Source organism: Lissotriton helveticus, chromosome 2_1 (assembly GCF_964261635.1).
Source record: "Lissotriton helveticus chromosome 2_1, aLisHel1.1, whole genome shotgun sequence".
NCBI lineage: Eukaryota > Metazoa > Chordata > Amphibia > Caudata > Salamandridae > Lissotriton > Lissotriton helveticus.
Genome location: NC_136059.1, coordinates 1,157,957,723 through 1,157,984,747, shown reverse-complemented (window position 1 = coordinate 1,157,984,747; position 27,025 = coordinate 1,157,957,723). Strand labels below are relative to the sequence as shown.

Below are 27,025 nucleotides of genomic sequence, written 5' to 3'. Positions count from 1 at the left end.
GTTTTTTTGGTCAAATTTTTTTGTTTGAAAGGGATTCTGGGTAACAAAACCTGGGGGTAGGCAGACGAGTCACCCCATCCTGAATTGCCCTGGGTGTCTAGTTTTCAGAAATGTATAGGTTTGCTAGGTTTCCCTAGGTGCTGGCAGAGCTACGGCGCAAAAACAAAAGGTAGTCTTTTTGTCCGAATCGTGCAAAATTTCACTGGGAAATTGAGGTGCGACCATGCTGCGTTTTGCGCTGTTTCATGTCGCAGCCACTATGCCTACCCACGCAAGTGAGGTACCATTTTTTTCGGGAGACCTGGGGGCACACTGGGTGGATGGAAATTTGTTGATCCACGCAGATTCCAGAACTTTCCCCCACAGAAATGTGAGGAAAATGTGTTTTTTTGGTCAAATTTTTTTGTTTGAAAGGGATTCTGGGTAACAAAACCTGGGGGTAGGCAGACGAGTCACCCCATCCTGAATTGCCCTGGGTGTCTAGTTTTCAGAAATGTATAGGTTTGCTAGGTTTCCCTAGGTGCTGGCAGAGCTACGGCGCAAAAACAAAAGGTAGTCTTTTTGTCCGAATCGTGCAAAATTTCACTGGGAAATTGAGGTGCGACCATGCTGCGTTTTGCGCTGTTTCATGTCGCAGCCACTATGCCTACCCACGCAAGTGAGGTACCATTTTTTTCGGGAGACCTGGGGGCACACTGGGTGGATGGAAATTTGTTGATCCACGCAGATTCCAGAACTTTCCACCACAGAAATGTGAGGAAAATGTGTTTTTTTGGTTAAATTGTTTTGTTTGAAAGGGATTCTGGGTAACAAAACCTGGGGGTAGGCAGACGAGTCACCCCATCCTGAATTGCCCTGGGTGTCTAGTTTTCAGAAATGTATAGGTTTGCTAGGTTTCCCTAGGTGCTGGCAGAGCTACGGCGCAAAAACAAAAGGTAGTCTTTTTGTCTGAATCATGCTAAATTTCACTGGGAAATTGAGGTGCGACCATGCTGCGTTTTGCGCTGTTTCATGTCGCAGCCACTATGCCTACCCACGCAAGTGGGGTACCATTTTTTTCGGGAGACCTGGGGGCACGCTGGGTGGGTAGAAATTTGTTGATCCACGCAGATTCCAGAACTTTCCCCCACAGAAATGTGAGGAAAATGTGTTTTTTTGGTCAAATTTTTTTGTTTGAAAGGGATTCTGGGTAACAAAACCTGGGGGTAGGCAGACGAGTCACCCCATCCTGAATTGCCCTGGTTGTCTAGTTTTCAAAAATGTATAGGGTTGCTAGGTTTCCCTAGGTGCTGGCAGAGCTACGGCGCAAAAACAAAAGGTAGTCTTTTTGTCCGAATCGTGCTAAATTTCACTGGGAAATTGAGATGCGACCATGCTGCGTTTTGCGCGGTTTCATGTCGCAGCCACTATGCCTACCCACGCAAGTGAGGTACCATTTTTTTCGGGAGACCTAGGGGCACGCTGGGTGGGTGCAAAATTGTTGATCCACGCAGATTCCAGAACTTTCCACCACAGAAATGTGAGGAAAATGTGTTTTTTTGGTCAAATATTTATGTTTGCAAGGGATTCTGGGTAACAAAACCTGGGGGTAGGCAGACGAGTAACCCCATCCTGAATTGCCCTGGGTGTCTAGTTTTCAAAAATGTATAGGTTTGCTAGGTTTCCCTAGGTGCTGGTTGAGCTACGGCTCAAAAACAAAAGGTAGTCTCTTTGTCCAAAGAGCTTAAGATTTCACTGGGAAATTGAGGAGCGACCACGTTGCATTTTGTGCCGTTTCCCGTGGTAGGCACAAGGCCGACCCACACAAGTGAGGTACCATTTTTTTCGGGAGACCTGGGGGCACGCTGGGTGGGTGGAAATTTGTTGATCCACGCAGATTCCAGAACTTTCCACCACAGAAATGTGAGGAAAATGTGTTTTTTTTTTCAAAATCTGAGCTTTGCAAGGGATTCTGGGTAACAAAACCTGGTGGTAGGCAGTCGAGTCATCCCATCCTGAATTCCCCTGGGTGTCTACTTTTCAAAAATGTATAGGTTTGCTAGGTTTCCCTAGGTGCCGGAAGAACTAGGGTGCAAAAACTACAGGTAGGCACTTTGCCAAAAAAGGGTCAATTTGTAACTGCAAAATTTAGGTGTGACCACGTTGCATTTTGCGCCGTTTCCTGTCGCAGGCACAAGGCCGACCCACACAAGTGAGGTACCGTTTTTATCGGGACACTTGGGGTAATTCAGATTTGTAAATCAACTGTTATTACCAATTGAGCTTTCTTGCATTTCTCCCTTTGAATGAAAGATATTGTGTAGAAAAAAAAACTTTATGAAAAATGACCAATAATTCTCATGCTAGTATGAGTATTCCCAACTTTGAAAATGTGCAATTATATACTGTTTCTGAACTCTATAATTTGTACCCAATTCATACATACATAGGTGTCTTTCATGCAGATTATTCCATGTGTACATTTTCCAAGACAAAGTGCACTATACCCAGTAAATGAAAAAATACCATTGCAAGTTGCTGCTCAGTTTTTGGATCTGGGTTCTTCGGGTTCTTGGTGAAACTACAAGTCCCATATATCCCCACAACCAGGAAGGTCTAACGGATGTAACGGTATATTGCTTTCCAAGAGCTGTCAAAATTAGAGAAAGTTATAGGTGAAAACGTTGAGACAAAAGGCCGTTGTTTTCAACAAATTTTCAAATATTCCAATATCTAACTGTTAGTTTCTATAACGAACCCTTCATGGATTTAGACAAATGACCCCTTTCTGAATTCAGAATTTTGTCTATTTTTCGGAAATGTAAAGCTTTCCAGGATCCATTATTGCTTTCAAACTCATTTCTACCATTAACTGGAAGGAGGTGGAAAGCTCTAAAAATAGCAAAAATAGGCTATGTCCCAGAAAAATGCCAAAACTGAGTGAAAAATTTCGGTTCTCTGACAAAACACTGTCATTCCCTAAAAGCTGAGAAAATGGAGAATTCAGCCCCACAAACCCTTTTTTGATACCATATTCAGGGAAAAAGCCAGAGGCTTTCATTTGCAGCCCGTTTTTCCCATTTTTCTGAAAAAAACAAAAAAAACACTATATTTTGGTTAATTTCTGGGACCCCTCCAAGGGAATCCACAAACCCTGGGCGCCTTTAGAATCCCCATGATGTTGGAAGAAAAGGACGCAAATTTGGCGCGGATCCCTTATGTGGTCAAAAAGTTACAAGGGCCTAAGCGCGCACTACCCCAAAACACCAAAAAAAGCCTTAGCACAGGAGGGGGAAAAGGCCTAGCAGCGAAGGGGTTAAAAACATACACTGCTTGTAGCTGACATTGAGTTGTCCGTCTCTCAGAACATATTAATTGAATGGGCATTGCGCCTATTTACTAACGAAAATTATCAAATTCAAAACAGACTTGATATATATGAAAGGCATAAAATATCATGTAAGGACACCAAAGGATTGTGCGGTGGAAGCTAGTGCGTCACTGGCACCCTCGTGACGAAGGAACTCTAATGATGAGCAGGTCTTTTGAAAGAGCTTCAGAAAAATCTTCTTTGCTGCAAACAGAACAGGTAAAACAAGCGGGCAGCAGAGGGAGGGGGGCGACCGGGGGGGGTAAACTAGTGACAGAGCTCTTCATAAGCGGAAAGAAGGGGGGGTAATGGTTGCATGGGGGCGATGAGTCAGAGTAGGGGGCGCTGGAATACATAAAGGATTCCGCCAGATGACCGAGAGCCAGACAAGGAAGGTGGGCAGCAGGTGACAGGGGTCCAGCGCAGGTTCAGGCACAGCCGCAGCCACTTCTGTAACTGCCAAAGTTGCGCGAGCGCCTTCCAGCTGCGTCAGGTGCAGGAGCTGACAGACCGCGGGGAACGCTGCGCGCGCGAGCTATTCCACAGCACTACCGCGCGCGGACAGGAGCGAACGTCAGCGCGCAACTTCGGCACCTGCTGCCTGAGCAACAGGCGGGAACGGTTAAAAGATTAGCCAATCGGAGGAGGGGGCGTGGCGGCTGCGCTGCCAATGAGAAGTTGTCTCGTGCGTTTGGAGGGATAGATAAACCCGTCTCCAGGTCGGGGCAGGAAGGTGTGAGGAGGGAAAGGGTGCTAGTGAGGTGTGAGGAGGGAAGGGTGTCAGAAGGGAAAGGGTGCTGGTAAGGTAGCTGCAAAGGCCCTCTCAAAGTTGTACTATGCTGAAGCTAAAGGCGCTGTGGCACCTGGTGTGTGTTGGGCTTCTCGTGGCTGACTTCCCCGGGCATCTCAATGCCCAGGGTGCCGGTGGACGGCCCGGGGCAGGCGCCAGCGACTTTGCGGTGAGGCTGTGTGGCCGCGAGTTCATCCGAGCTGTGATCTTCACCTGTGGAGGGTCCCGCTGGAAGAGGCTGACCCTGGACGTGGACTCCTCGCAGGGCGCCAGGGACCAGCTGCAGCAGAGTGCTCGCAGGAGCCTAGGTGAGTCTCAGTATTCCCTGACACCTACCTCCATGTGCGTGACAGCCAGGACATATGACTCTGGGTATCCGGTCCAGACCTTTTGTGTTACTATCGGCCACTGTATGCTGCATGCACAGCCTAAATTGCATCTGGGTGCTTAACAACAGTATTATTAAATACCTCCATATAGCTCAGCATACTAACCATGCAAATATGAATTATTGAATTGGTACCTTCAGAACATCAATTTAGAGAGTGCATTATTGTAATTTTGTTTTTACAAAGGGGTTGCTACAGCACGTTTTGTCATTTCATACTGCATAAAAAACAGGTGATAATCACAAACCTCTCTAAAGACAGCCTATATCTCTCTAATTCTCTCCTTCATTTGATGTCCATCACACTCTAGGACTCTTATTCGGTTCATCTCTTTTATGTTCTATATCAGCTGCTTTTTCCCTTTCTCTCTCATGCTCACCGTCATTCAGCCATCCTCACATTTGGCACATGATTTACGCTACTAAATTATACATGAATAAGCAAACACTGGTGTGGGGTAAAAACAGATTAGGATAGAAACATACACTAGATGCTTATGGACGGAACCCCAAAAGTACAAAAAGAAGAGTTGCTGTTCTGCTGGGAAGTGACAGACTCTTTGTTGGCTGTAGTACTGCAGTGCCTTGAAAAGAAAAGTGGCTGTCACAGGGAGGGGGGGGGGGGGGTCACATCAGGCACTGTGAGTGTGTGTGTGTGTGTGTGTGTGTGTGTACGGTGCTATTGCATATATTGTGGCTATGTCCTAGTAAATGTAACATAGTTATGTTTTGAAGTATCTGTTCCCACTGAGAGTAATGTGCTTCTGCTGAAAAGTGCTTGATATATTGAAAATCGGTTTATTAAAAGTATTGCTGGCTTTTGAACAGGGCATGCACTGCCCACCTAAATATATAAGAAGCTTTTTTATAGAGAATTACCAGTTCTGTCCCATTTAAAGTATTGCAGTCAGTCTTTATTTCGAGCAAGTGGTTGCCGGTAGGAACCACCAATACTTATTTTAGGTACTGGCATTTATTTTTTCTTAACATACTTTGATTCAAAGTAAGAGAGAGAAAACACAAAAAGCTAAAAGATGGAGGAAGAGAAAACAGGAAATACAGTGACAAGGGGAGAAAAAGAATGTGAATGGATGAGGTAAAGGGGCAGGGTGTTTCTGATGGTGAATGAGAGAGGCAAGAGGTGGAATCAAGACAATCCAGCCTTAGTATTCACCATCTCGACCTTTGATAGCACTGACCACGTTCTTCTGAGAAATCTTTGGCACAGGAACTTATTAGTTTACAAATTAAGCCCTCCAGTTATACTAAGAAGCACCAGTACTGCCTGCTGCAAGTATTGTAGCTCTGCAGAAAAGTTTGAGTTCTGTTCCAATAACCAGTCTTGTTGAACTGACAGTATAGTCCACACAAAAAAGTTTTGCTGAGCCGAGGTGAGTACTGCCCCACTGGAAAGTTTGTAGCTCTGAGACAGTGCTCATCTGACCATGTTGAAGTATTACAGTTGTGCAGGACAAGGCAGGTCCTGCTGCCATGCATATGTTGTTGCTTAGCAAATAAGTGCTGGTATTGAGCCAGTGAACGTATGAACAATGGTGGAGTTCGGTTTAGAAGTGCGAGTACCACCCATTACTATCTCTCCATCATTAGCATTACAGTTCTTTGAGAAGTGGTCCATTGCATATATTGCAGCTCTGCTCTACTGTGAAGAGCGTGCACTGCCCCAATGCAATTGTAACAGTTTGTATGGAAACACGCCCTTTGAATGCACTGGAGTTATTTTGCAAATACTGTAGTACATTCAATGGGATTGTATTGACAGTGAGAGGCCTGTTTGGTATGGAAATAACAGATCTTCGGACGGCCTCACATTTGGCGACCCAGAATTACGACAGACTAAGGCCCACATGCATCAACCTATTTAGGAAGTGCAAACGGTGCGAATCGGTAAATTCGGCCGTTTGCACTTCCTAAATACGTTTTTGGAATGCATCAAACTCTATTTCAAAATTCGCATTTTTTTGCATTTCTTAAAAATGCAAATGCATTTAAGGAATCGCATTTGTGCGATTCCTTAAATGCAATGCATCAATTTAAAAAAAAATGCGAATTTTGAAATTGGAAGTGCAAATTAACACGAGGTTGACCCTCGTGTTAATTTGCGAAAATCTTTCAAAATGCAAAAAAATGCATTTTTTACACTGTCATGTTACAGACACACATGTCCTTAGGACATGTGTGTTTGAAACATGCACTTTCAAATACATTTCAGGGGTGCAGGGGGGGGGGTCCTTTGGACCCCCTCCCTGCACCCTTGGAATGCATCAACAAATTGCGAATTCGTAAATGCCTTCCCATTGATTCCTATGGGCCTTTCGGCCCATAGGAATCAATGGGATTTGCGAAAAAGCAGTTAGGAATTCGGTTTTTATTTGCAATTCGGTAAAAATTGCGATTTTTACCGAATTACAAATAAATACCGAAAAAATTGATGCATAGCATTTTGCAATTCTTAATTTGCGAATCGGTAATTTTCGCAAATTAAGAAATGCAAAATGTAAGAATGATGCATGTGCCCCTAAATGTGTTTCGAAACCCCAGACTGCTCTAATATTTTGATAAATCTAGGAGGCGAATGACTGCTGTACAGTATCAGAGGATTCTTAGGGCGCTTGCAGTGGGCATGCAATGTGTTCTATACGGCGACCCCTGTAAGAATAACAGAACATTGTTTTGCTTGGCTTACACCACACCCTAATTTCAATTAACATAATGGATCCAGAAAATCTGGTGCATTGTACCAAGCAGTGGCATTACGGTAAAAGCTGTGGCCACCGGCAGAATGTGATGAGGGGGCGCTGAGTCTCCCACATCTGACAGATTATCTCTGTCCTTGGACTAAATGGGCTTCCCCAGAAGGGTGTCCCCCCACACACACCCCATTTGGCTCGTGGGTGAATATGTTCTGATCTTCAGTCCTCTGGGGAACATATCCTTAATCAATGATGCAGGCGCCGGCCTTATAACTATTGCGCACAAGGATATAATTCTTCTAGGAGTCTCCGAGGGAGAGTTGGAGATTCCTAGACCTGGTGCGAGGAACAGGCATGTAGCTGGAGGCTTAATGTGCAGAGTGCCACATGTGCCCAGGGGTGAAAGCACCAAAGAAGGCAATGCCGCTACTACTGAACCATGTGCAGCGCACACAGAGAAATACATCTAGAGGTGAACGACCCTAAATGACAGAGTGGAAGATACAGGTGCTTGAGTGCACCACATATAAAGTGCAGGACAAATACAGCACATCCTACATTCTGATATTTGTAATATTACGGTGTAATTACAAATGTTTTCGATTTCTTTATGAATTTCCTTTCTTTGCTTACTGTGCTTTGTGCTACTTTTAGTTTTTATTCCACACTTTTTACAATTGATATTTGTAAGTGGGCCTGTCATTTTAATCTGTGGCTCAGTGTGTCCCCATATCCACCTAGCGTTTACTTCTAGAGTCGCCATTAATTGGCTCAGATTTGTAGTCCACTTCCAATATCCCCATGTCAAGACACTGTTCATTCTTTTAAATCTCAAGCAATGTCATGGCTTGACGTTTAACATATTATTCCCTCAAATCTCCATACTTTCAGAGGAGGTCTCGCTCTAAGAGACTTAGCTAATACACTGTGAAATTTCCCCCGTCACAAATCACACTTTTATCTCCTTTAGTCATAACCTCCCTTGCCTGACAGTCTAGCCTCACCCAGCCCCTTCCGATTCAGTGCCAAGAGGTGGCTCTCACGAAATTGAGTTTCATAAATGATCATGTTCTCCCGTTTCCAAACAATTCTGAACACAATGCTTGTCTAAAGATTTGCATTGTTATATGAAAAAAATGTGAATTTACCTAAACCCACACATCAAATTTGTTCTCTCTTTTGCAGGAAAAGGCCAATAAGTTATATTCACTCGAGTGTCCCCTTTACAAAATTACATGGGCCTCAGCACTTCGAGGGCCATTCTGCTACTGTGAAATGCAACAGCCTCTGCTGTTAAATTGTTTAACATGCAGATAGTGTGATTGGATTCTGTATGTTGCAGGGAAATGTGCATTTTTAGGTCTCGCTCTTCTGCAAGAACTCATGTCGGAGATGCAGTTTTGGAAAGACATAAAGAGGCTGAGGATTTGTCCCTAGAAAGCAGTAAAAGATTCCTGTATAATGTTTCTACTTTACCAACAAGCTGCAAGACAGCCATTTTGAAATTCTAGGACACAATGTCCTGATCTCCTAATACTTTTTACTGTGTTGGGGTGGGAATTGAAGGTGGGGTTTTCTATATATTGAACCATTTAAGATAGTCATTGCAACTGTTTACTAAGATAACTGTAGCATATTCTCCGTTTTTGCTAAAATCTATCTTATCAGCGAAACTGTTGCAAACTTAATAACTTTAGTTTACAACATTCTATTCCTTCAGCATTAGACTGTACTCCCCAACTTCTGCGTACAGCTCTAAAACTACTCCTTTCCAGTATTTTGCCGAAACACAAGACTTATCAACATTGTTAACGTCCGAACTTTAAACATTCATACCGAAGATGTTTTGAATTAAAACAATTTAGAAAGTAACAGTTTGCAAAATATACTCTCTCTCTTGGTTTACCCTTGAACGACTGCAAGAGGAGCGTCCTTCCTTGTGTGCATGTTTAAAGAGCGGCAAAATGTAAGTCAAAATATTCTGGAGGCCGAGATATCTTTCTCCATGAGTGGAATGATCAAGAGACAATGTTCTCCTCTGTTAATAACACATATTTGAACTTGGTTGAAATATGGGGACAGTGAATAAGTTCCAGGATACTACGTATCAGGGCTTTAAATGGGAAGAAAAAACTGTGGGGGGGGTCTCTCAAAGGGGGTGACCAAGGCAATTAAGGGCGTGTCTTAAAATTACATAAGCTGAAAATCTGGGCTTCGCTTAGTGTGCCACCCAACTTGTATTTTGCTGTTTCTGTCATTGCATCCAGCTATATGATACACGTAACATCAGACCTACAACAAGTCAGGACTATTGGGTTTGTCAATGGTTGTTAGTTGCATAAGATAAATAAGCAGCAACTATGGCTTGTATATAATATTGAAAAAGCTTCCACTTAAAGCCCTGGTGACACCAGGACAATGTTGCTGCTCCTGAAGAGAAGGGAAATCCAGAGAGAAAATTACTCTCTTTAAAGGATTTCCCTCCCCCGACGATACTCACCTGGCATGAAGTCATGCCGTAACTTCTCCACTAGTGAGAAGTGATCAGTGTGAGCTGTGTGAGCACGCCACATCCATGTGCCTGCTGTCACTGAAGTCTGGAGAAAAATGGACCGCCTGTGCCAGGGCACAAAACAGAGCCCAATAGAGACCAGTTTCGAGGCCTCCTGTAAAAAACTGCCGGTGCTCAGCACCGGTGAGACCCGGTCCACTTACCCTCCTGCTACGTATGACTTTCTATACAGCACGGGGATCATCAGCACCCAGGATATGGTGTGTGTGATCAAGCCGTTTACTGTTGCACTGGATGGCTTTTAGCTTGGTGGAAAACTTAGATTTCATTTTTCGTCCATATTTTTTGTTTCTTCTCCATGCGCCCAGTGGTAAAAGTGGGCGGGGACAGAAGGGCACGGCGTGCCCCTACTTCTAAAAATTATTTCAGTCCGTTCCCCTACTTCTTACTTTCAAAAAAGTATCCCGGGACGGCAAGAATAGTCCTACTTAAAACGATAACTTTTTTCATTTGATTCCAGGGGCTGCTCGCACTTCTCTGTTGAACTCCAGAGGCTGCAGCAGCCCCTCCCTGAGCTCTCACAGACTGAGGGCAGGCCCATTGTCATTCCGGTTGAGGCTGATTATCCCCTTTCGAAATACAATGCGCCCACCCTCTGCCTTTAGCATATCAGGAGTTGGTGGTTACAGAGGACCTTCCCCCAAACAGAGTACTGTGGGGAACTTGACACCTTGTGTAATTTGTCAATGTTGTACACAGAGTGAACTGGGCAGGTGCAGTGACTGGACAGAAGAGACGACAGGAAAGGAGAGGCACTAGGGCAGGAGAGGTGACCGGGAAGGAGAAGTAACTGGCAGGATAAGTGACAGGCAGGATAAGTGACGGGCACGAGAATTAACGGGTAGGAGTAGTAACGGGGCAGGAGAGTTGACGTGTCAGGAGCAGTGACAGGAAAGGAGAGGTGACAGGAAAGGAGAGGTGACGGGACAGGAGAAGTGACGGGACAGGAGAAGTGACGGGGCAGGAGAAGTGACGGGGCAGGAGAAGTGAAGGGGCAGGAGCGGTGAATAGGCATGGGCAGGAGCGGTAACCGGCAGGAGCAGTGAACGGATAGGGGCAGTGAACAGATAAGAGCAGTGAACGGGGCAGGAGAAGTGATGGGGCAGGAGAAGTGATGGGACAGGAGACGTGATGGGGCTGGAGCGGTGATCGGGCAGGAGTGCAGACCGGACAGGAGCTGTGAACGGGAAGGAGCAATGAACGGGCAGGAGCGGTGACAGGGCAGGAAAATTGACGGGGTAGGAAATGTGACGAGGCAGGAAAAGTGACGGGCCAGGAGCAGTGACGGGGCAGGAGAGGCAAAAGGAAAGGAGAGGTGACTGGGCAGGAGAGGTGACTGGGCAGGAGAGGTAACTGGGCAGGAGAGGTAACTGGGCAGGAGAGGTGACGGGGCAGGAGAAGTGACGGGGCAGGAGAAGTGACGGGGCAGGAGAAGTGACGGGGCAGGAGAAGTGACGGGGCAGGAGAAGTGATGGGGCAGGAGAGGTGATGGGGCAGGGGAGTTGGCGGGCAGGAGAGGTGACGGGGCAGGAGAGGTGACGGGCAGGAGAGGTGACGGGGCATGAGCTAGAGCGGTAACCGTGCAGGAGCGGTGAAAGGACAGGAGCGGTGAAAGGACAGGAGCGGTGAATGGGGCAGGAGCGGTGAATGGGGCAGGAGCGGTGAATGGGGCAGGAGCGGTGAATGGGGCAGGAGCAGTGAACGGGGCAGGAGCAGTGAACGGGGCAGGAGCAGTGAACGGGGCAGGAGCAGTGAACGGGGCAGGAGCAGTGAACGGGGCAGGAGCAGTGACGGGGCAGGAGCAGTGACGGGGCAGGAGCAGTGACGGGGCAGGAGAGGCGACGGGGCAGGAGAGGCGACAGGGCAGGAGAGGTGACGTGGAAGGAGAGGCAACAGGGCAGGAGAGGTGACCGGGCACAAGAAGTGACAGGCAGGTGACGGGCAGGAGTGCAGACCGGACAGGAGCTGTGAACGGGCAGGAGCAATGAACGGGCAGGAGCGGTGACAGGGCAGGAAAATTGACGGGGTAGGAAATGTGACGAGGCAGGAAAAGTGACGGGCCAGGAGCAGTGACGGGGCAGGAGAGGCAAAAGGAAAGGAGAGGTGACTGGGCAGGAGAGGTGACTGGGCAGGAGAGGTAACTGGGCAGGAGAGGTAACTGGGCAGGAGAGGTGACGGGGCAGGAGAAGTGACGGGGCAGGAGAAGTGACGGGGCAGGAGAAGTGACGGGGCAGGAGCAGTGACGGGGCAGGAGAGGCGACGGGGCAGGAGAGGCGACAGGGCAGGAGAGGTGACGTGGAAGGAGAGGCAACAGGGCAGGAGAGGTGACCGGGCACAAGAAGTGACAGGCAGGTGACGGGCAGGAGTGCAGACCGGGCAGGAGCTGTGAACGGGCAGGAGCAATGAACGGGCAGGAGCGGTGACAGGGCAGGAAAATTGACGGGGTAGGAAATGTGACGAGGCAGGAAAAGTGACGGGCCAGGAGCAGTGACGGGGCAGGAGAGGCAAAAGGAAAGGAGAGGTGACTGGGCAGGAGAGGTGACTGGGCAGGAGAGGTAACTGGGCAGGAGAGGTAACTGGGCAGGAGAGGTGACGGGGCAGGAGAAGTGACGGGGCAGGAGAAGTGACGGGGCAGGAGAAGTGACGGGGCAGGAGAAGTGATGGGGCAGGAGAAGTGATGGGGCAGGAGAGGTGATGGGGCAGGGGAGTTGGCGGGCAGGAGAGGTGACGGGGCAGGAGAGGTGACGGGCAGGAGAGGTGACGGGGCATGAGCTAGAGCGGTAACCGTGCAGGAGCGGTGAAAGGACAGGAGCGGTGAAAGGACAGGAGCGGTGAATGGGGCAGGAGCGGTGAATGGGGCAGGAGCGGTGAATGGGGCAGGAGCGGTGAATGGGGCAGGAGCGGTGAATGGGGCAGGAGCAGTGAACGGGGCAGGAGCAGTGAACGGGGCAGGAGCAGTGATTGGGGCAGGAGCAGTGAACGGGGCAGGAGCAGTGAACGGGGCAGGAGCAGTGAACGGGGCAGGAGCAGTGAACGGGGCAGGAGCAGTGAACGGGGCAGGAGCAGTGAACGGGGCAGGAGCAGTGACGGGGCAGGAGCAGTGACGGGGCAGGAGCAGTGACTGGGCAGGAGAGGCGACGGGGCAGGAGAGGCGACAGGGCAGGAGAGGTGACGTGGAAGGAGAGGCAACAGGGCAGGAGAGGTGACCGGGCACAAGAAGTGACAGGCAGGTGACATGACAGGCAGGTGATGTGATGGGCAGGAGAGGCGATGGGCAGGAGAGGCGATGGGCAGGAGAGGCGAAGGGCAGGAGAGGCGATGGGGCAGGAGAGGTGACGGGGCAGGAGAAGTAATGGGGCAGGAGCGGTGATTAGGCATGAGCAGGAGCGGTGAACGGACACGAGCAGTGAACGGGGTAGGAGCAGTGAACGGGGCAGGAGCAGTGAACGGGGCAGGAGCAGTGAACGGGGCAGGAGCAGTGAACGGGGCAGGAGCAGTGAACGGGGCAGGAGCAGTGAACGGGGCAGGAGCAGTGACGGGGCAGGAGCAGTGACGGGGCAGGAGAGGCGACAGGGCAGGAGAGGCGACAGGGCAGGAGAGGTGACGTGGAAGGAGAGGCAACAGGGCAGGAGAGGTGACCGGGCACAAGAAGTGACAGACAGGTGACATGACAGGCAGGTGATGTGATGGGCAGGAGAGGCGATGGGGCAGGAGAGGCGACGGGGCAGGAGAGGTGACTGGGCAGGAGAGGTGATGGGGCAGGAGAAGTAATGGGGCAAGAGCGGTGATTAGGCATGAGCAGTAGTGGTGACCGGGCAGGAGCGGTGAACGGACACGAGCGGTGAACGGGGTAGGAGCAGTGAACGGGGCAGGAGCAGTGAACGGGGCAGGAGCAGTGAACGGGGCAGGAGCAGTGAACGGGGCAGGAGCAGTGAACGGGGCAGGAGCAGTGAACGGGGCAGGAGCAGTGAACGGGGCAGGAGCAGTGAACGGGGCAGGAGCAGTGAACAGGGCAGGAGCAGTGAACAGGGCAGGAGAAGTGACGGGCCAGGAGAAGGGAGGGGGCAGGGGAATTGATGAAGCAGGAGTGTTGATTGAGCATGAGCAGGAGTACTGACTGGACAGGAGCAGTGATTGGGGAGGAGCAGGCGTTTCCCAGGACGACTGGAAGGGTAGGGGGCCAGTTTAGTTTGGGGGGACCGGTTTTGTACAAGTGCAGGAGTTTTAAAAACACTACAAAGTTCTTTGTATATTCAGCAGGTTTCGGTCAACAATACAAGTGCCAAGATAACTTTTGTGATCAATGTAACTGCTGGAGAGAGATGGGAGCAGGTTTTGTCTAGTGGCTGTTTTACTCATCTAAGGTAGCGCAGAGGGGTAATATGCCTGCTGCAAAGAACATGTACCATGCATATCAAACAGCAATATGTTATGTGCATAGTTGATTGGGTACTGATTTGTGTTCACTTCCCGAATGAAAGGACACTTGAATACATATGGCCTGGCAGTTTGGGCTGGACTGTTCACATTGGGCGCAGGATCAAGACTGATTTGCATATGGCTGGGTCCAAACTGGAATGGCATGGTGAGCAAAAAAACAATGGATTTAGGCCTAGATCTCTGTACTGGAGTTAATGTATGACATTGTTCTGCATTCTGTCCATCAATTGTTCTTTTTGCATTTGTCACCCCGGGTGGGACAGGTATGCTCAGACATGAGTCCCGTGCTCTCCATGCCACTGGAGTCAAGCTATCCTGGCTGATGAGGGCTGAAAGCCCGAAATCTGTCCTAGGATACTTGTTTCCAGTCCAGGGAGGACCTGGCCTGGCAGTTCGGGCTGGACTTTTCCCATTGGGTGCAGGATCAAGACATTTGCATATGGTTGGCTGCAAACTGGAATGGCATGGTGAGCAAAGAAACAATGGATTTAAGCCCAGATCTCTGTCCTGGGGTGAGTGTATGATATTGTTCTGCATTCTGTCCACCAGTTGTTCTTTTTTTGCTATATTATGATTGGGCAGCTAGCTGGCTGACAGTGAAATGCTAAACGTACTAAAAATTGGTATGTTTTACTATTTCTAGCCACACCCCTGACTCCGCCCACTGATTCAATCTTCGGTTATTCCCACCCCCTGATTCTCCACCCACAGTTCCCCTACTTTTTTTTTCCCACTTCGACCACTGCATGCGCCTGATGTTTCAGGCTCTGAAGAACATAGCCTAAAACCATCAGGCCCTTGGAGAAAAGACAGAAAATACGGACAAAAAATGAAATCTACGTTTTCCAGAGAGAAGAGTTAAAAAGAGTCCATTCTTGGAAATTCCTTGATAAACAATACGCTTCTAGCAGGAGCTAAGGCTAGCATGAATCAGAAGTTGTATTCCAAAACACTGAAAGTTTACCAACTCTTTTTGTCAGTTGGCAAACATTTGCAAAATCTGCAAGTGGCAGCCTCCACTGTGTGCGAGAAAGTGGTCGGCATTGTCGGGAGCAGACTGTAATGTAGCTTCGCTCATGACCCTTTCGTGACATGCTAATGCTGTTTCTTGGTGTTGGTATTTAAAGTACATAAATTCCAATAGGGGCACCTCGGGAATGTATATGTACGCAGCTGGAGGTCTGCCTTTCATGTCAAAGTTTCACAGAAAGACACCTGTCTCAGGAATGGCAAGGAAGACTATCCACGAATCCTTTTCTACCAGCCTCTTTGTCTAAGGCCCACCGCACCACATAAAAATATATATTCGCTATGACAACCATCTTCTTTTGTGAGGCAGTGCCCTTCAATGCCAAAGTGAGTAGCATGCCTCACATTGAACACAGACCTCAGCCACAACACCCAGGGGGATGGGTATTGAAAGCCACTCCAAAGTAGCTAGCACACTGAACTACTTTTGCCACGTCTGCAACAATTGCATACCAGTGTCCTAAATTACAAGTTTCCAGAAGGCTCGAAAAACAGTATTTTGGGTAAAAAAAAGACATTTTATCAATGCCCATCGAAAAAGTCACCCATGAGAATCTGCGCTTTCCATATTATTCTCCAAGATTAAAAACCTAACCTACAAAAGCAGTGCATGGCTAAAAACCCGTCTCAATAATATGCAACAAAAGCAGCCCCAGTCCTTGCCCAGCTCATGTACCTCCTAATTATAACCCGCATTGAGTGCAAGAGAATGTGGGATATATATACTGTACTTTAACTGCCTCTACATCTGGATTAGATCCATCAACAACTACAAGGCCTACAGGCTCATGCTAGTAAGGGCAAATCTGAAAAACAATTTACTCCTATCATGTGTGCTCATACCACATTGCATTCCCCCCACAAGCCCCTCCGCCCCGAATTGTTACCTCGATGCTATGTATTGGAGCAGTCTTGGTTCAGTGAGAGTCGTGTCTTGCCACCACCCTTCGAAATATTGACGTTAGATACTCCATTGGTCATGGTTAAATAGACTATGACATAGCAGTCATTGTAAATACATGTTTTTCTCATTTCGCAACGAAGGGGGAGCCCCAATGTAAACACGATAAGTGGATACGTTCTGCATTGCATGTTATGCAAGCAGAAACATAAACACGTGTAGGTGTGTTCTCTGCATTTCTCTGACTGTTAACGTAAAGAAAATGGCCTCCCCATAGACCCCCATTTGGGCGCCGTCACCACCAATCACAACGCTGCCATTGCAGCGTTGTGATTGGCTTTGGGGAGAGAGGCTGCCTGTGGCTGCTTCTTGTTCAGGAGAGCAGGACCCCACCAGGAGCTGAGGTGGTGCAGGACCCAGGAAGGTAACTTTCAAAAAAATATATTAAAACCGTCCTGCCTCCCCCCTCTGCAAACCCACATGACCCTTCCCTCCCCTCGCGCCACTTTTGCATCACTTTTAACATGGGAAAAATGAAGCAAAAGTGGCACAAGGGGCTTGTAAATCTGCCCCCAAGTTCGTCCCTCTGAAAGCTCCAGAGCTCAAGACTTCCAGTATTTCACTGAGGCCTCACGCTGAACCAAGCTGACGAGGAGCTTTGCTCGATGTCAAGGGAAAAAAGCTAAAAAAAAGACTTTGGGCCCGATGTAGGTGGCCATTACCGGTCGGTAACGGCCGAATTCGGCCATTACCGACCGGTAAATGGGTCATTGAGATGTAGGGGACCTTTTTTTACAGAATTGGTAAATTTACAGAATCGGTAAATTTACCGATTCTGTAAATAAAATCTCACATGTAGGTGGCACTGCAAACAGTGCCACAGGCCTTTAGGAGTCGGTATTTTACCACCCAATCCAATTGGGTGGTAAAATACCGAATCCAGGTGTGCATGCACATCTGTGCATGCACACCTGTGCCATGTGACACACAGACATGCCCTTAGGGCATGTATGTGTGCCACATGGCACACATGCCTGTAATTGGGGTGCCAGAGGGTGTCAAAGTGACACCCCCTGCACCCTTGCAAAATTCGGTATTTACCGATTTGGTAAATACCGATTCGGTAATGCCCATTGATTCCTATGGGCTTCAATGCCAATAGGAATCAATGGGCATTACCGATTCGGTATTTACCGAATCGGTAAATACCGATTCCTTCCGATTCGGTAATTATAAAAATAAAATTACCTACATCTGCCCTCCTCTTTTTTACCACTTCTTAAATACCGATTCGGTATGAATCGGTATTTAAGAAGTGGTAAAAAAGATTTACCTACATCGGGCCCTAAGTGCGAAGGTAAAAAGTTGATCGGGGCCTACCGCTTAGTGTATATGACCAGGGCTCCATCGCGGTTGGCCTCAAACTTTGACTTTGTCCCCGTCAAGCATGACCAGATATCCCATAGCGGCACTTTGGGCTTACAGGCACTCAAAAGTGTTTATTATTTAAAAAATCATATCTCCTGTTCCCTACATTGGATTTCTGTGGTGTTAGTGTCTATTTGTACATACAAATATTACCTATTTGAATAAATTGGTGTGGTGTTGTATTTTTATTGTGTATTGTGTTTTACTTATTTAATGTATTGGTATTTTTAAATGCTTTGCACACCTGTCACCTAAGTTAAGCCAGCCTGCTAATTGCCAACTACCAAGGGCTGAGCAAGGAAATAATTTATTGAGACCTTGGCAGAACCTTAGATTTTGTTTGTTGCCTTAATACTAGGTCGCTTCTTATTACTACTAATAAACCACTTTTCAACAGCCACCAATCCTAGGGTGGTTTCTCCAAACTGTCCATCCTTCCACTACTGCCTTACATAATTCTGTCTGAACATACACCATTTTCTGATCCCCATAAAAAACACATTGATATACCCTAATAACAATGCACTCAGTATATAACACGTCCCCTCTTATAGAATATTATAAATGGATTAATAGAAGAATGCACATGGTGCTTGTTGAATCAACAGTGATAACAATAACAATATGAACATCTATACAATCGTAAGAATGGAAAAACATTGACCACATCACTACATTTTTTGAACAAAGAGAAATCCTAAAAATACACACCACAACTTCTAATACAATCACTTCCTTAAAGTCATTTCTTTGGCCTCCTGGTCCGCCGCCTGCTGCTCCTTTGCACACCTTCGGTCTTTCAGCCATTTCTGCATTTCTGGTTTTATCACGTTGCCCTTTTTGTTCCAGGTTATTGAATATTGTCACTCTTCTCACATTCCATAACTTTACCATTCAACAATCACAATATTCCCATGCATCCTATTTACCCTTATTAGTCAATCTACAGTGGTGGCCCAGTTTCGTTTTTATGTTCATTCCAAGCTGTACTTTCTCCTTTCTACGCTTATTCCAATATGTCCTTTCATCCATCGAAAGTGATGTCTTCACTCAATCTAATTGTTCCTATGTACACACCTATGTTTCCAGGAAGCACCATTCCTCCTGGGTCTAGTGCTGGAAACAATGCAAGTAGAAAAGTTGTTGTTACCGCCCCTTCTCCACAGGCCCACGTGGCACAGAGCACACTGTTGGTATTTAGCAAGTGGTGGTGGAGCAAGTTCTTTGCAGCTCGGCACAGGTTCTTTGCAGCTTCCGGTCATTTCCATTGAAACAAACAATAGTGGGGCATATTATCAAGGGGGTTTATCTCCGCTTTTTTGGCTTTAAAAGCCAAGAAAGAGGAGATAAAATTATCTCCCTATTACCTAGCTGTCGCTAACACCAGTTAGCGACAGCTAGTAGGAGATAGCGACCATCTTGGGCCCCGCTTTGCATGTCAGTGATATTTATCACTAATGACATGCAAAGTGGGCGTGCCAAGATGTTAGCGACTGGAAACAGTCGCTAACATCGGTATCTCCTATTACCAACTTTTGGAGATATTCGCGCTAAGCGCAAATATCTCCAAAAGCTAACACCTGCCCCTGAGCAGTTCTTAGCCATGTTATCCAATGGTAGGTGGATAACATGGCTAAGAGCATTAGCTCGGTAATGCATGAATATCGCTGACTTTTCAGCGATATTCATGCAATTCGGCCGATTTTTATCACTTAGGAGATAAATCTTGATAATAGCAAGTTTCCTAAGCGATAAAAATCGCCGCAGCTCGGCGATAACAATATCGCCGCTAAACCAACATAGCGATAATTATCGCTAGTTGTTGGTAATATACCAGAGTGTTTCTTAAATTGCAAAGAAGATTTATTCCAGTACAAGTTAGCCTGGCAGGGGATTCTTCCAGCTGGTCTTCCTTTCACCATTGCCTCACTACATTCTGCGATGACATGCACAATTGTCAGGTCTTAAAGCTACATGTTGGATAACAGTTATAACGAATGCAATCAGAATATAACACAGACTATGCAATACATCTTTGTAACTGAACCTAATCGAACTAAGGGGCATATCAACAACGATTAGAGATAAGCATCGCTAAGCGCGTTTAGCGATGTTTATCCTATCACTGGATTTCATCGCCTTGATAGCGCTGTATCAACAACGTTTTTCACAACGGCGCTAAGAAATCCAGCGATAGCAGGGAAATCGCCGTTTTGCAGGGAACATAGCTGGTTTTCCAGCGATGTTCCCTGCAAAACGGCGATGACCTTGCTGATACTACCCTGTGGCCGTATCAGCATAACCCACCCCCTATGTTAAGCATAGGTAAGTCAGGATTTTAGCAGACCTTCGTTTATGGCGAAATAACGTGTGCTAAAATCCTGTGGGCTGTCTTGTAAATATCACGATGTGCACATCAGCGATATTTTACAAGGTAGTCCATCAGGGGTACTCCCAGTGATGCCCACTTTGCATCTCATTAGAGATGCAAAGAGAGGCGTCGGAAAAAAGGGTGCTAGCATGCAATTATGCATGTTAGCATCCTCTTGTAAATAGGGCGATAGTTCTATCTCTGCTTTTTTGGCTTTTAAAGCCAAAAAAAGCGGAGATAAAGCCCTTGTTAATATACCCCTAAATATTTTCTCGGTTCTGCTCTGTTTTATCTCTAGGTCATTGTAGATCCTTCATACATCATCCCATTTAGTCATAACCTTTCTGACTCTGTAAATGTCTTTTGAGTGGAGAGCAATTGGCTCAGTCAAAACGTCTGTGTCTGAGCTCGTACTCAATGGGTTCTTGCATGAAAGCCAACGACTTCCATCTTAATGTAGAACAATGATTATTTATTAGTTTAGTAGTCTTTCTTTGACGTCAAACTCTTAAATTGAATCGAATGGTTATGTAACTTCAGTGAAATATAATTTCACCTGTGGTCTTACCGCTAGACTGCCGAGCTTGGAGCTGGGAATTCAAGGTTCGAGCTGGGAATTCAAGGTTCGAGGTGCTGCTAAAACAGCGATAATGGGCTTGATAATATGCTCTATGGAATTCCAAATGAAGCCCATGTTAGATGTGAAGGACATCTAACATGTGCTTCAATTGGAATTTCATAGAGCATATTATCAAGCCCATTATCGCAGTTTTAGCGGCAAACGGAGATAAGGGCCTTGTTTATATGCCCCCAAGTCTGTTCCTTAAAGAGAACCTAATATGTCACAACCTAATTCTGCATCCTGTAGCACGCACCCTGCCTCCTTTTGACTCGCATGTTTCTCTCTCTCCATCCTATAGTTCCTGTGCAGGGGACTTCCACCAAAGACCTGGACACCTTGAAGCTGCAGACCTTCCTGGGTCCTGACATGGAGCAGCATCAGCTGCCAAGCGCAAACATGCCTTTTGAGCGACAGCCTATCAAGGATTTATTTGATGCATACGTTGATTACAGCGAGAACGTACCCGTGTCAGAGGACTTCAACGAGTACATCCGGCAGGCGGAAGAAGCTGCCCAGAAACCAAGAGGTGGGGTGGGATCTAGCCTCCCAGGGGCGTCAGACAGACTTCCTTGGATCAATTACCCCAGGAGGAAGCGGGACTATTCCATGGGAGTGGCCGGCATGTGCTGCAAATGGGGCTGTACCAAAGCGGAGATCAGTACACTGTGCTGAAAATATCACAGTAATGACCCCGCTGCATTTTACTCATTCCACAGCAAACCGTGGACTTACTCTCATTGCCAATGAAGACCCGGCCAAGTGCTAATGGTAGCCTGAAGATGTAGTATACATTTTAATAATCCGTATTTGTATTTTTAATGCAGGCCCACAAAGGGCCAGCAGTTCATCAATGTGTTACTGTCAATAAATATGTTTTTTTCGTGGCTGTAAACCTGTTTGAAATTGTGTAGGTCAGGGCACAACTATTTTTCGATCCCATACGTTTGTCTGTGTTATCAAATTGTAGGTTCTCTGTACCTTTTTTGTAATGTCAAGCTTTCATGAACTGAACACGTGTACTTGTGAGTAACTTAAAGTGGGGCACTGTTAAAAGTGTTAGCCCAGACTGAAGCCTGTCTGAGTATCCTTAAAAGAGAATACATTTGGTAAGGCACCCTGGCATACGAGTGGTAATGAAGGCGCTCACACTGAGTCATAGCTTAAGGTTAATAGCCATTTTCCTCTATGCACTTCGGTAAACAGCCCTGTAAATTAGGGCTCACTACTTTACATGGATGTTTACGGAAGTGTATAGTTCCATTATAGGCACAAGACCCCACCCACACCACAACAGAGTAGGCATGCATGAATAAATCCAAGGGCAGGCAGCTGTAACAACCTATGCTGCCCTGCCCATCTGATGAGCCAAGCACTGTGGAAGCCCAATCAGCGCTACCCTTATAGGGGTGATCCCCTTACTGGATCATGTAACACATTGGTCCCTTATTACTCACGCCCCTTTCAGGGCGGAGCGTAGTAAGGCAAGCCCCCTTTTGTTCAGGCCCACAACCGCCTGAAGGACTAACAGGGCGCTGACGTCATTGTTCCAGGACCCTCCCATGAGGCTGCTGGGATTTGGCTCAGGCACCCCTATTGTGCTCTTGCAGAGGTATCCTTCTGTAACCAAGGTTCTTCCAGATCGCCCTGTAACTCCGCCAAAGCTCTGGAGGCGGCCCCCGTCGCCTAAAGAGCCCCCCACCAACACAGCTGTATTCTCGCTTGCCACCTGCAATTTCCCGGGCCTCATTCATGCCCAGTAAGAACAGATTCATGTCCACCTGTTCCAGGTGCACCACAAACTTTGTCAAAATAACCTTTGGTGTTTTCGCCCGGCATAGCCCATGCCTACTGAAGCCAAAGCTCATTGCTCAGCGAACTTGCGCATGGAGGGGGTTATCCTTATCTGGGAATGTACCAGTGCCTCACATGACCTGCAAGACGGTGATGGCTTCCTAGGAGGGATCTCTCTCTTAGACACCACTGTATTACCCTGCAAGCTGATGTGGCTCCCACCTCCTGCAACCTGTAGTTGCAGCCCTTCTAGCATTTTGTGTTCCCTAACGCCTGTTTCCCCAATTTATGGATCAGCAGCACATTTGCTAAGAAGACCGCTTCCACAGCCAGCCTATATACACTGGACGAGGCATGTCATGCATCACTGAAGAAGCCCGTAACCTGCCCTGGGAGCAGAGTGCACCTACTTTGTTGGGGTTGACCAGACATGTGCACAGACCTCTGCGATTAACCCGTTTGCTGCTGCCGCGTAGGCACTTCCGAAAAACGGGCAGGGCTGCGTCGGCCATTGGCCGACGGCAGCACTGGGGAGGTAGTGCTGCTGTCGGCCAATGACCGACGGCAGCAGGAAGGGGTTAATAAACCATGGCGACCAAGACTGTTCGCCTAGCGCACACTATTGAAGTCACTGTAACCATATGAAGTGACAACGTACGCCAACTACCACGCTTGCTTTACTAAAGCTCGATCACAGATACCCACATACCTGCTAACCAGCTGTGACCCTTGATGCCCTATAGGTCTTGCCCCCACTCTATTTATGCAGATTCCTGCAATGTACCCTTCTGCCCCTGTATGGGTGGGAAAATACCTGTAACATTGCAAATCCCACTGCACTCACATTCTCAGGCAGTCCAGTAGGGGACAAGGGGTCCTTAGCATTGGTTCTGCTACATTGCCTGGCCTCCTATACCGCAAGCACCCTCGTCTGACAGCAGACTATCTGCTGTGCCGCCCATGTAAGACCGCACCCTGGCGCAAGACATCCTATTCTATACCTCTGCTAACAGCTACCTTCAGTGAGGCTGGAGTGAACGGTTGTATATTGTGCATCTGACCCTAAGAACCTTGGTTTGCTTTGGCAGGGATCAAATTGTTGCATTTGTCACACTCAAAATAGTGGCAATGTGCAGTTCTTTTGCATTCTACACTTCATTGTTGGACTACATACCCCAAGAGACCACAGAGTTGTGTGTATATTACCAAAGATACTATTAGAATCCAAGGTTCCCAGTGTCAATTGGTGACTATCCCGCCATGGAATATGTGACATTAAGCAAGGGAGTCTTAGTGTACTTGCCATTATCCCTCTTGTTGTACAGTAATTTTGCCTTTACAGTTTGATCTGTGGTATTCGCCCCTAGGCTTGCCAGGCTGCATATTGCTGGCTTAATAAGGAAATCTCCCGTTGCAACTTGCAATAAAACAACGCCCGCTTGAATGTGCTACGCTGTAAGCGCTTAGTGCCTAACATATGTCTTCCCCTTGAAAAGATACCACAAACCGCACTGGTCATTAGAACCTTAAGCAGCACACAATTTTCACCTGGGCATACCTCTAACTGAAATGGCTCTACACCGCCGTAAGGCCAGAAACACCCATATCTTTAACATATTTTCTGGGTTTGCCACTTGGCACCATTCTGGTTGGTGATACAGAACCTCCTACCCAGCATAAGATGACAGTCTTGCATTGCCGTCACACCACCTGTGTCCCTTGAATCACCCTCCATCCTCCTGTGCAATAGTCATGCTGCTAAGTGGGCAATCGATTCAGCATCCCTCCTTTCCTGCCAAGCTGTTGCCTGTTTAGTTTAATCTGCGGTGACTGCACCCAGACCTCCCAGGCAGCTTCGTTGCTGACAATGTGAGCGGTTGCTGAAATTGAGGTAATCTCACGCTTACAACTTGCAACTAAAGTGATTATTTAAATTAATATGATACAGTGTATCTGCGAGAACTATATACAGGTAACTGACACTCTGCCACGTGCAGTTAATCATTTTTTTTCACAGTGATTCATGGCACAGACCCCCAAGGCCTAATACTGGGCTGTGTAAACGCGGCCCCGCGTGACCTTAAACAACCAGCTTGGTGTGGATGGGTGCTAACATTACCTGGCTGAAGTGAATCCCTTTGACAATCACTCCTGACAAGATGTGCCAAAGCAGGTAGCAGGAAGTTGTCCAGCCTCCTTACTTCCTGCCCCAGTTATCTGAATAAATTAGCAAAAGATGCATGTTTGAACTGGTAGCTGATACTGTTACTTATGCCTGCAAGTGCCTGCTAGACAATGGCTTCCATTGAAAGGGATGTGCCAACAGACCTCCATGCACTTAAGACAGTACCTCTGAGTAGGGCTCTTAATCTAACCGATGCCCCTTGCATCAGATACTGCATCTGGCTGTAAGCCGCCAGTGCTCCTGACGCCTTGGCGCTTCCTGACCCGCAGCCAGCTCACCCTGTTACAATCTGTGCGTGACTGGGACTCAACAGTGTGGCGAGAGCATAAGACATCCTAGCCTGTCCTTTGCTCTTCACCAGGCTCCCACACAAGAGCCCTCAACAAACCTTGTGGCCTAAAACATTCGCCCTGTGGGGCGGTTACGAATGGACTGCACACAACTCCTGGCATTCTCTACCAATGTTGTAAATGGATTATCTGGTTGGTTAGGGTATGCACCTAAGCCTGGCCGAACCCACCTCTCTATTCAGAAGGGAGTACACACTTAAGCTGGCATCTGCCCACCCCCTAGGTGGCTAGGCAGCGATTTGGCTTATCCCAGAGGCAGTGTAAATTGAATGTGCCTACCGCACTCCCACCGTGGCACACTACAGAAGAGACTCCATACCAGGTTATTTTCATTACCCTTCGTATCGTCCATACAAGAGAAACTTAGGGCCATATGTAGGTAAATTGCATTTACCGAATCGTAAATACCGAATTTTACCGATTCGGTATTTACAATTCGGTAAATGCAATGTAGGTAATTATTCCTTAACAATTACCGAATCGGTAAGAATCGGTAATTACCGAATCGGTACCGATTCGGTAAAATTACCGATTTTACAAGGGGGACAGGGTGTCACTTTGACACCCTGTTGCACCCCTGTTTCTGGCTTTTATGCCATGTGACACACATACATGCCCTTAGGGCATGTCTGTGTGCCACATGGCACAGGTGTACATGCACAGATGTGCATGTACACAGGAATTCGTTATTTACCATGCCATAATATTTAATGGTAAATACCGAATTCCTAACGGCCTGTGGCACTGTTTCCAGTGCCACCTACATCCCATATTACCGATTCTGTACATTTACTGAATCGGTAATTTACAGATTCGGTAAATTTACCGATTCGGTAAATATACAGAATCGGTAATATTTTGGCCACCTACATCAGAAAATCAAAATACCGGTCGGTAACGGCCGAAATCGGCCGTTACCGACCGGTATTTGGTCACCTACATATGGCCCATAGTTCCATCTGCCCCATTACCCTGTGCTACCAAACCTCATCATGACATCACAGGGATTACATAACTCACATGGTCAATCGGGCCACCGTCCTACAGCTCAGTCAGCACAACCCCGTAGCTGCTGGGAGGAACTGTACTTAGCATAACCCAGCACAGAGGAAATGTAAAGTAGTACTTTCCCACTGCTGGGCTGGTAATCGACAGCCAAGAACGACAAAACCTGGGCATGAGATCCCAGTTTCCTAGGGTAAAACAGTTATTACCCTGTACCATTAACAAATGTGCCACATGCACTCCTGCCCTAGCCACCTGTTGCTATGTAGATGTTGTCCAATTCAATGACATAGGCAACATGTCAACCAGTTCTCTCCTTTGTGGTCAACCAAATCCCATATGCCGGGATCTCTCCACTGGTACCTATGCTGCTGTTCCTGGATTTTTGAGGCGCACATGAGGTTCAGCGATCGTGCTAATGCTAGTCTCCATGTTTCTATATTCTCAATAGCGTCTGGCTTAGTGGGAGCACTATTGGGACTCGTGGGACGCAATAGAGGTCTAAAGCATTAGTGCCACTTAAGTGCACTGTCAGTAAACTTCCTTACAGTGGACATGAAAGAATTGAGCTGTGTCAATTAAGGCTGTTCCAAACAGGTGCCCCCAATGATTTGTCCCCAGAGCAGCTGGTAGTACTACATCATGTGCTGTTACCAGTATATGCCCTCCTGACCTCAAACCTCTAGGATGTTGTGTATTAAACGTGTCAGAGCCCCCCACGCGTGTTGAGGAAGGCCGTGCCTTTCCTGGTATTTAGCCGCTATGTCATTTAATCCCTGTATTTGTTACAAAAGGCGCACTACACGGACAACAAGCCCATCCATTGGCTCAGTCATTGCTTCTACCTGCATCAAATAAAAAGCCACAAGTCTAGCTCAGTTGCATAGCCAACCGGGAGCTAGCCGCCCCCCTCCATAGCTGCCAAGGTTTCAGATTGCATGTGTGACATTTCCATCATTTCAGTGCAACTATGCGTGACCTTTAAAGGACTATGACTGACACTTCATTGACAGCAAAATCAAACAATGAAGATGAGGGAGACATATCGATATCAGTACTCACACCCATTAGACAACGAGAAACTTTAAGACCA

The 27,025-nt window shown here is 47.2% G+C and overlaps 1 protein-coding gene across 2 annotated transcripts in view; it reads left to right on the top strand.

Annotated features, from left to right (window-relative positions):
- Positions 1 to 3,745: 3,745 nt before the first annotated feature.
- The window catches only part of LOC144819635 (relaxin-3-like), a 46,571-nt gene continuing 23,291 nt past the window's right edge, over positions 3,746 to 27,025 (top strand). Inside the window, exons 1-2 of one of the 2 annotated variants that reach the window (XM_078677449.1) lie at positions 3,746 to 4,447; positions 20,900 to 21,487. In XM_078677449.1, the coding sequence (XP_078533575.1) occupies positions 4,186 to 4,447; positions 20,900 to 21,273 (636 nt within the window). In that variant the 5' untranslated portion in view covers positions 3,746 to 4,185 and the 3' untranslated portion in view covers positions 21,274 to 21,487. Of the gene's footprint in view, positions 4,448 to 20,899; positions 21,488 to 27,025 lie in introns of those variants that run through there. The other variant, XM_078677450.1, reaches the window with a different exon arrangement.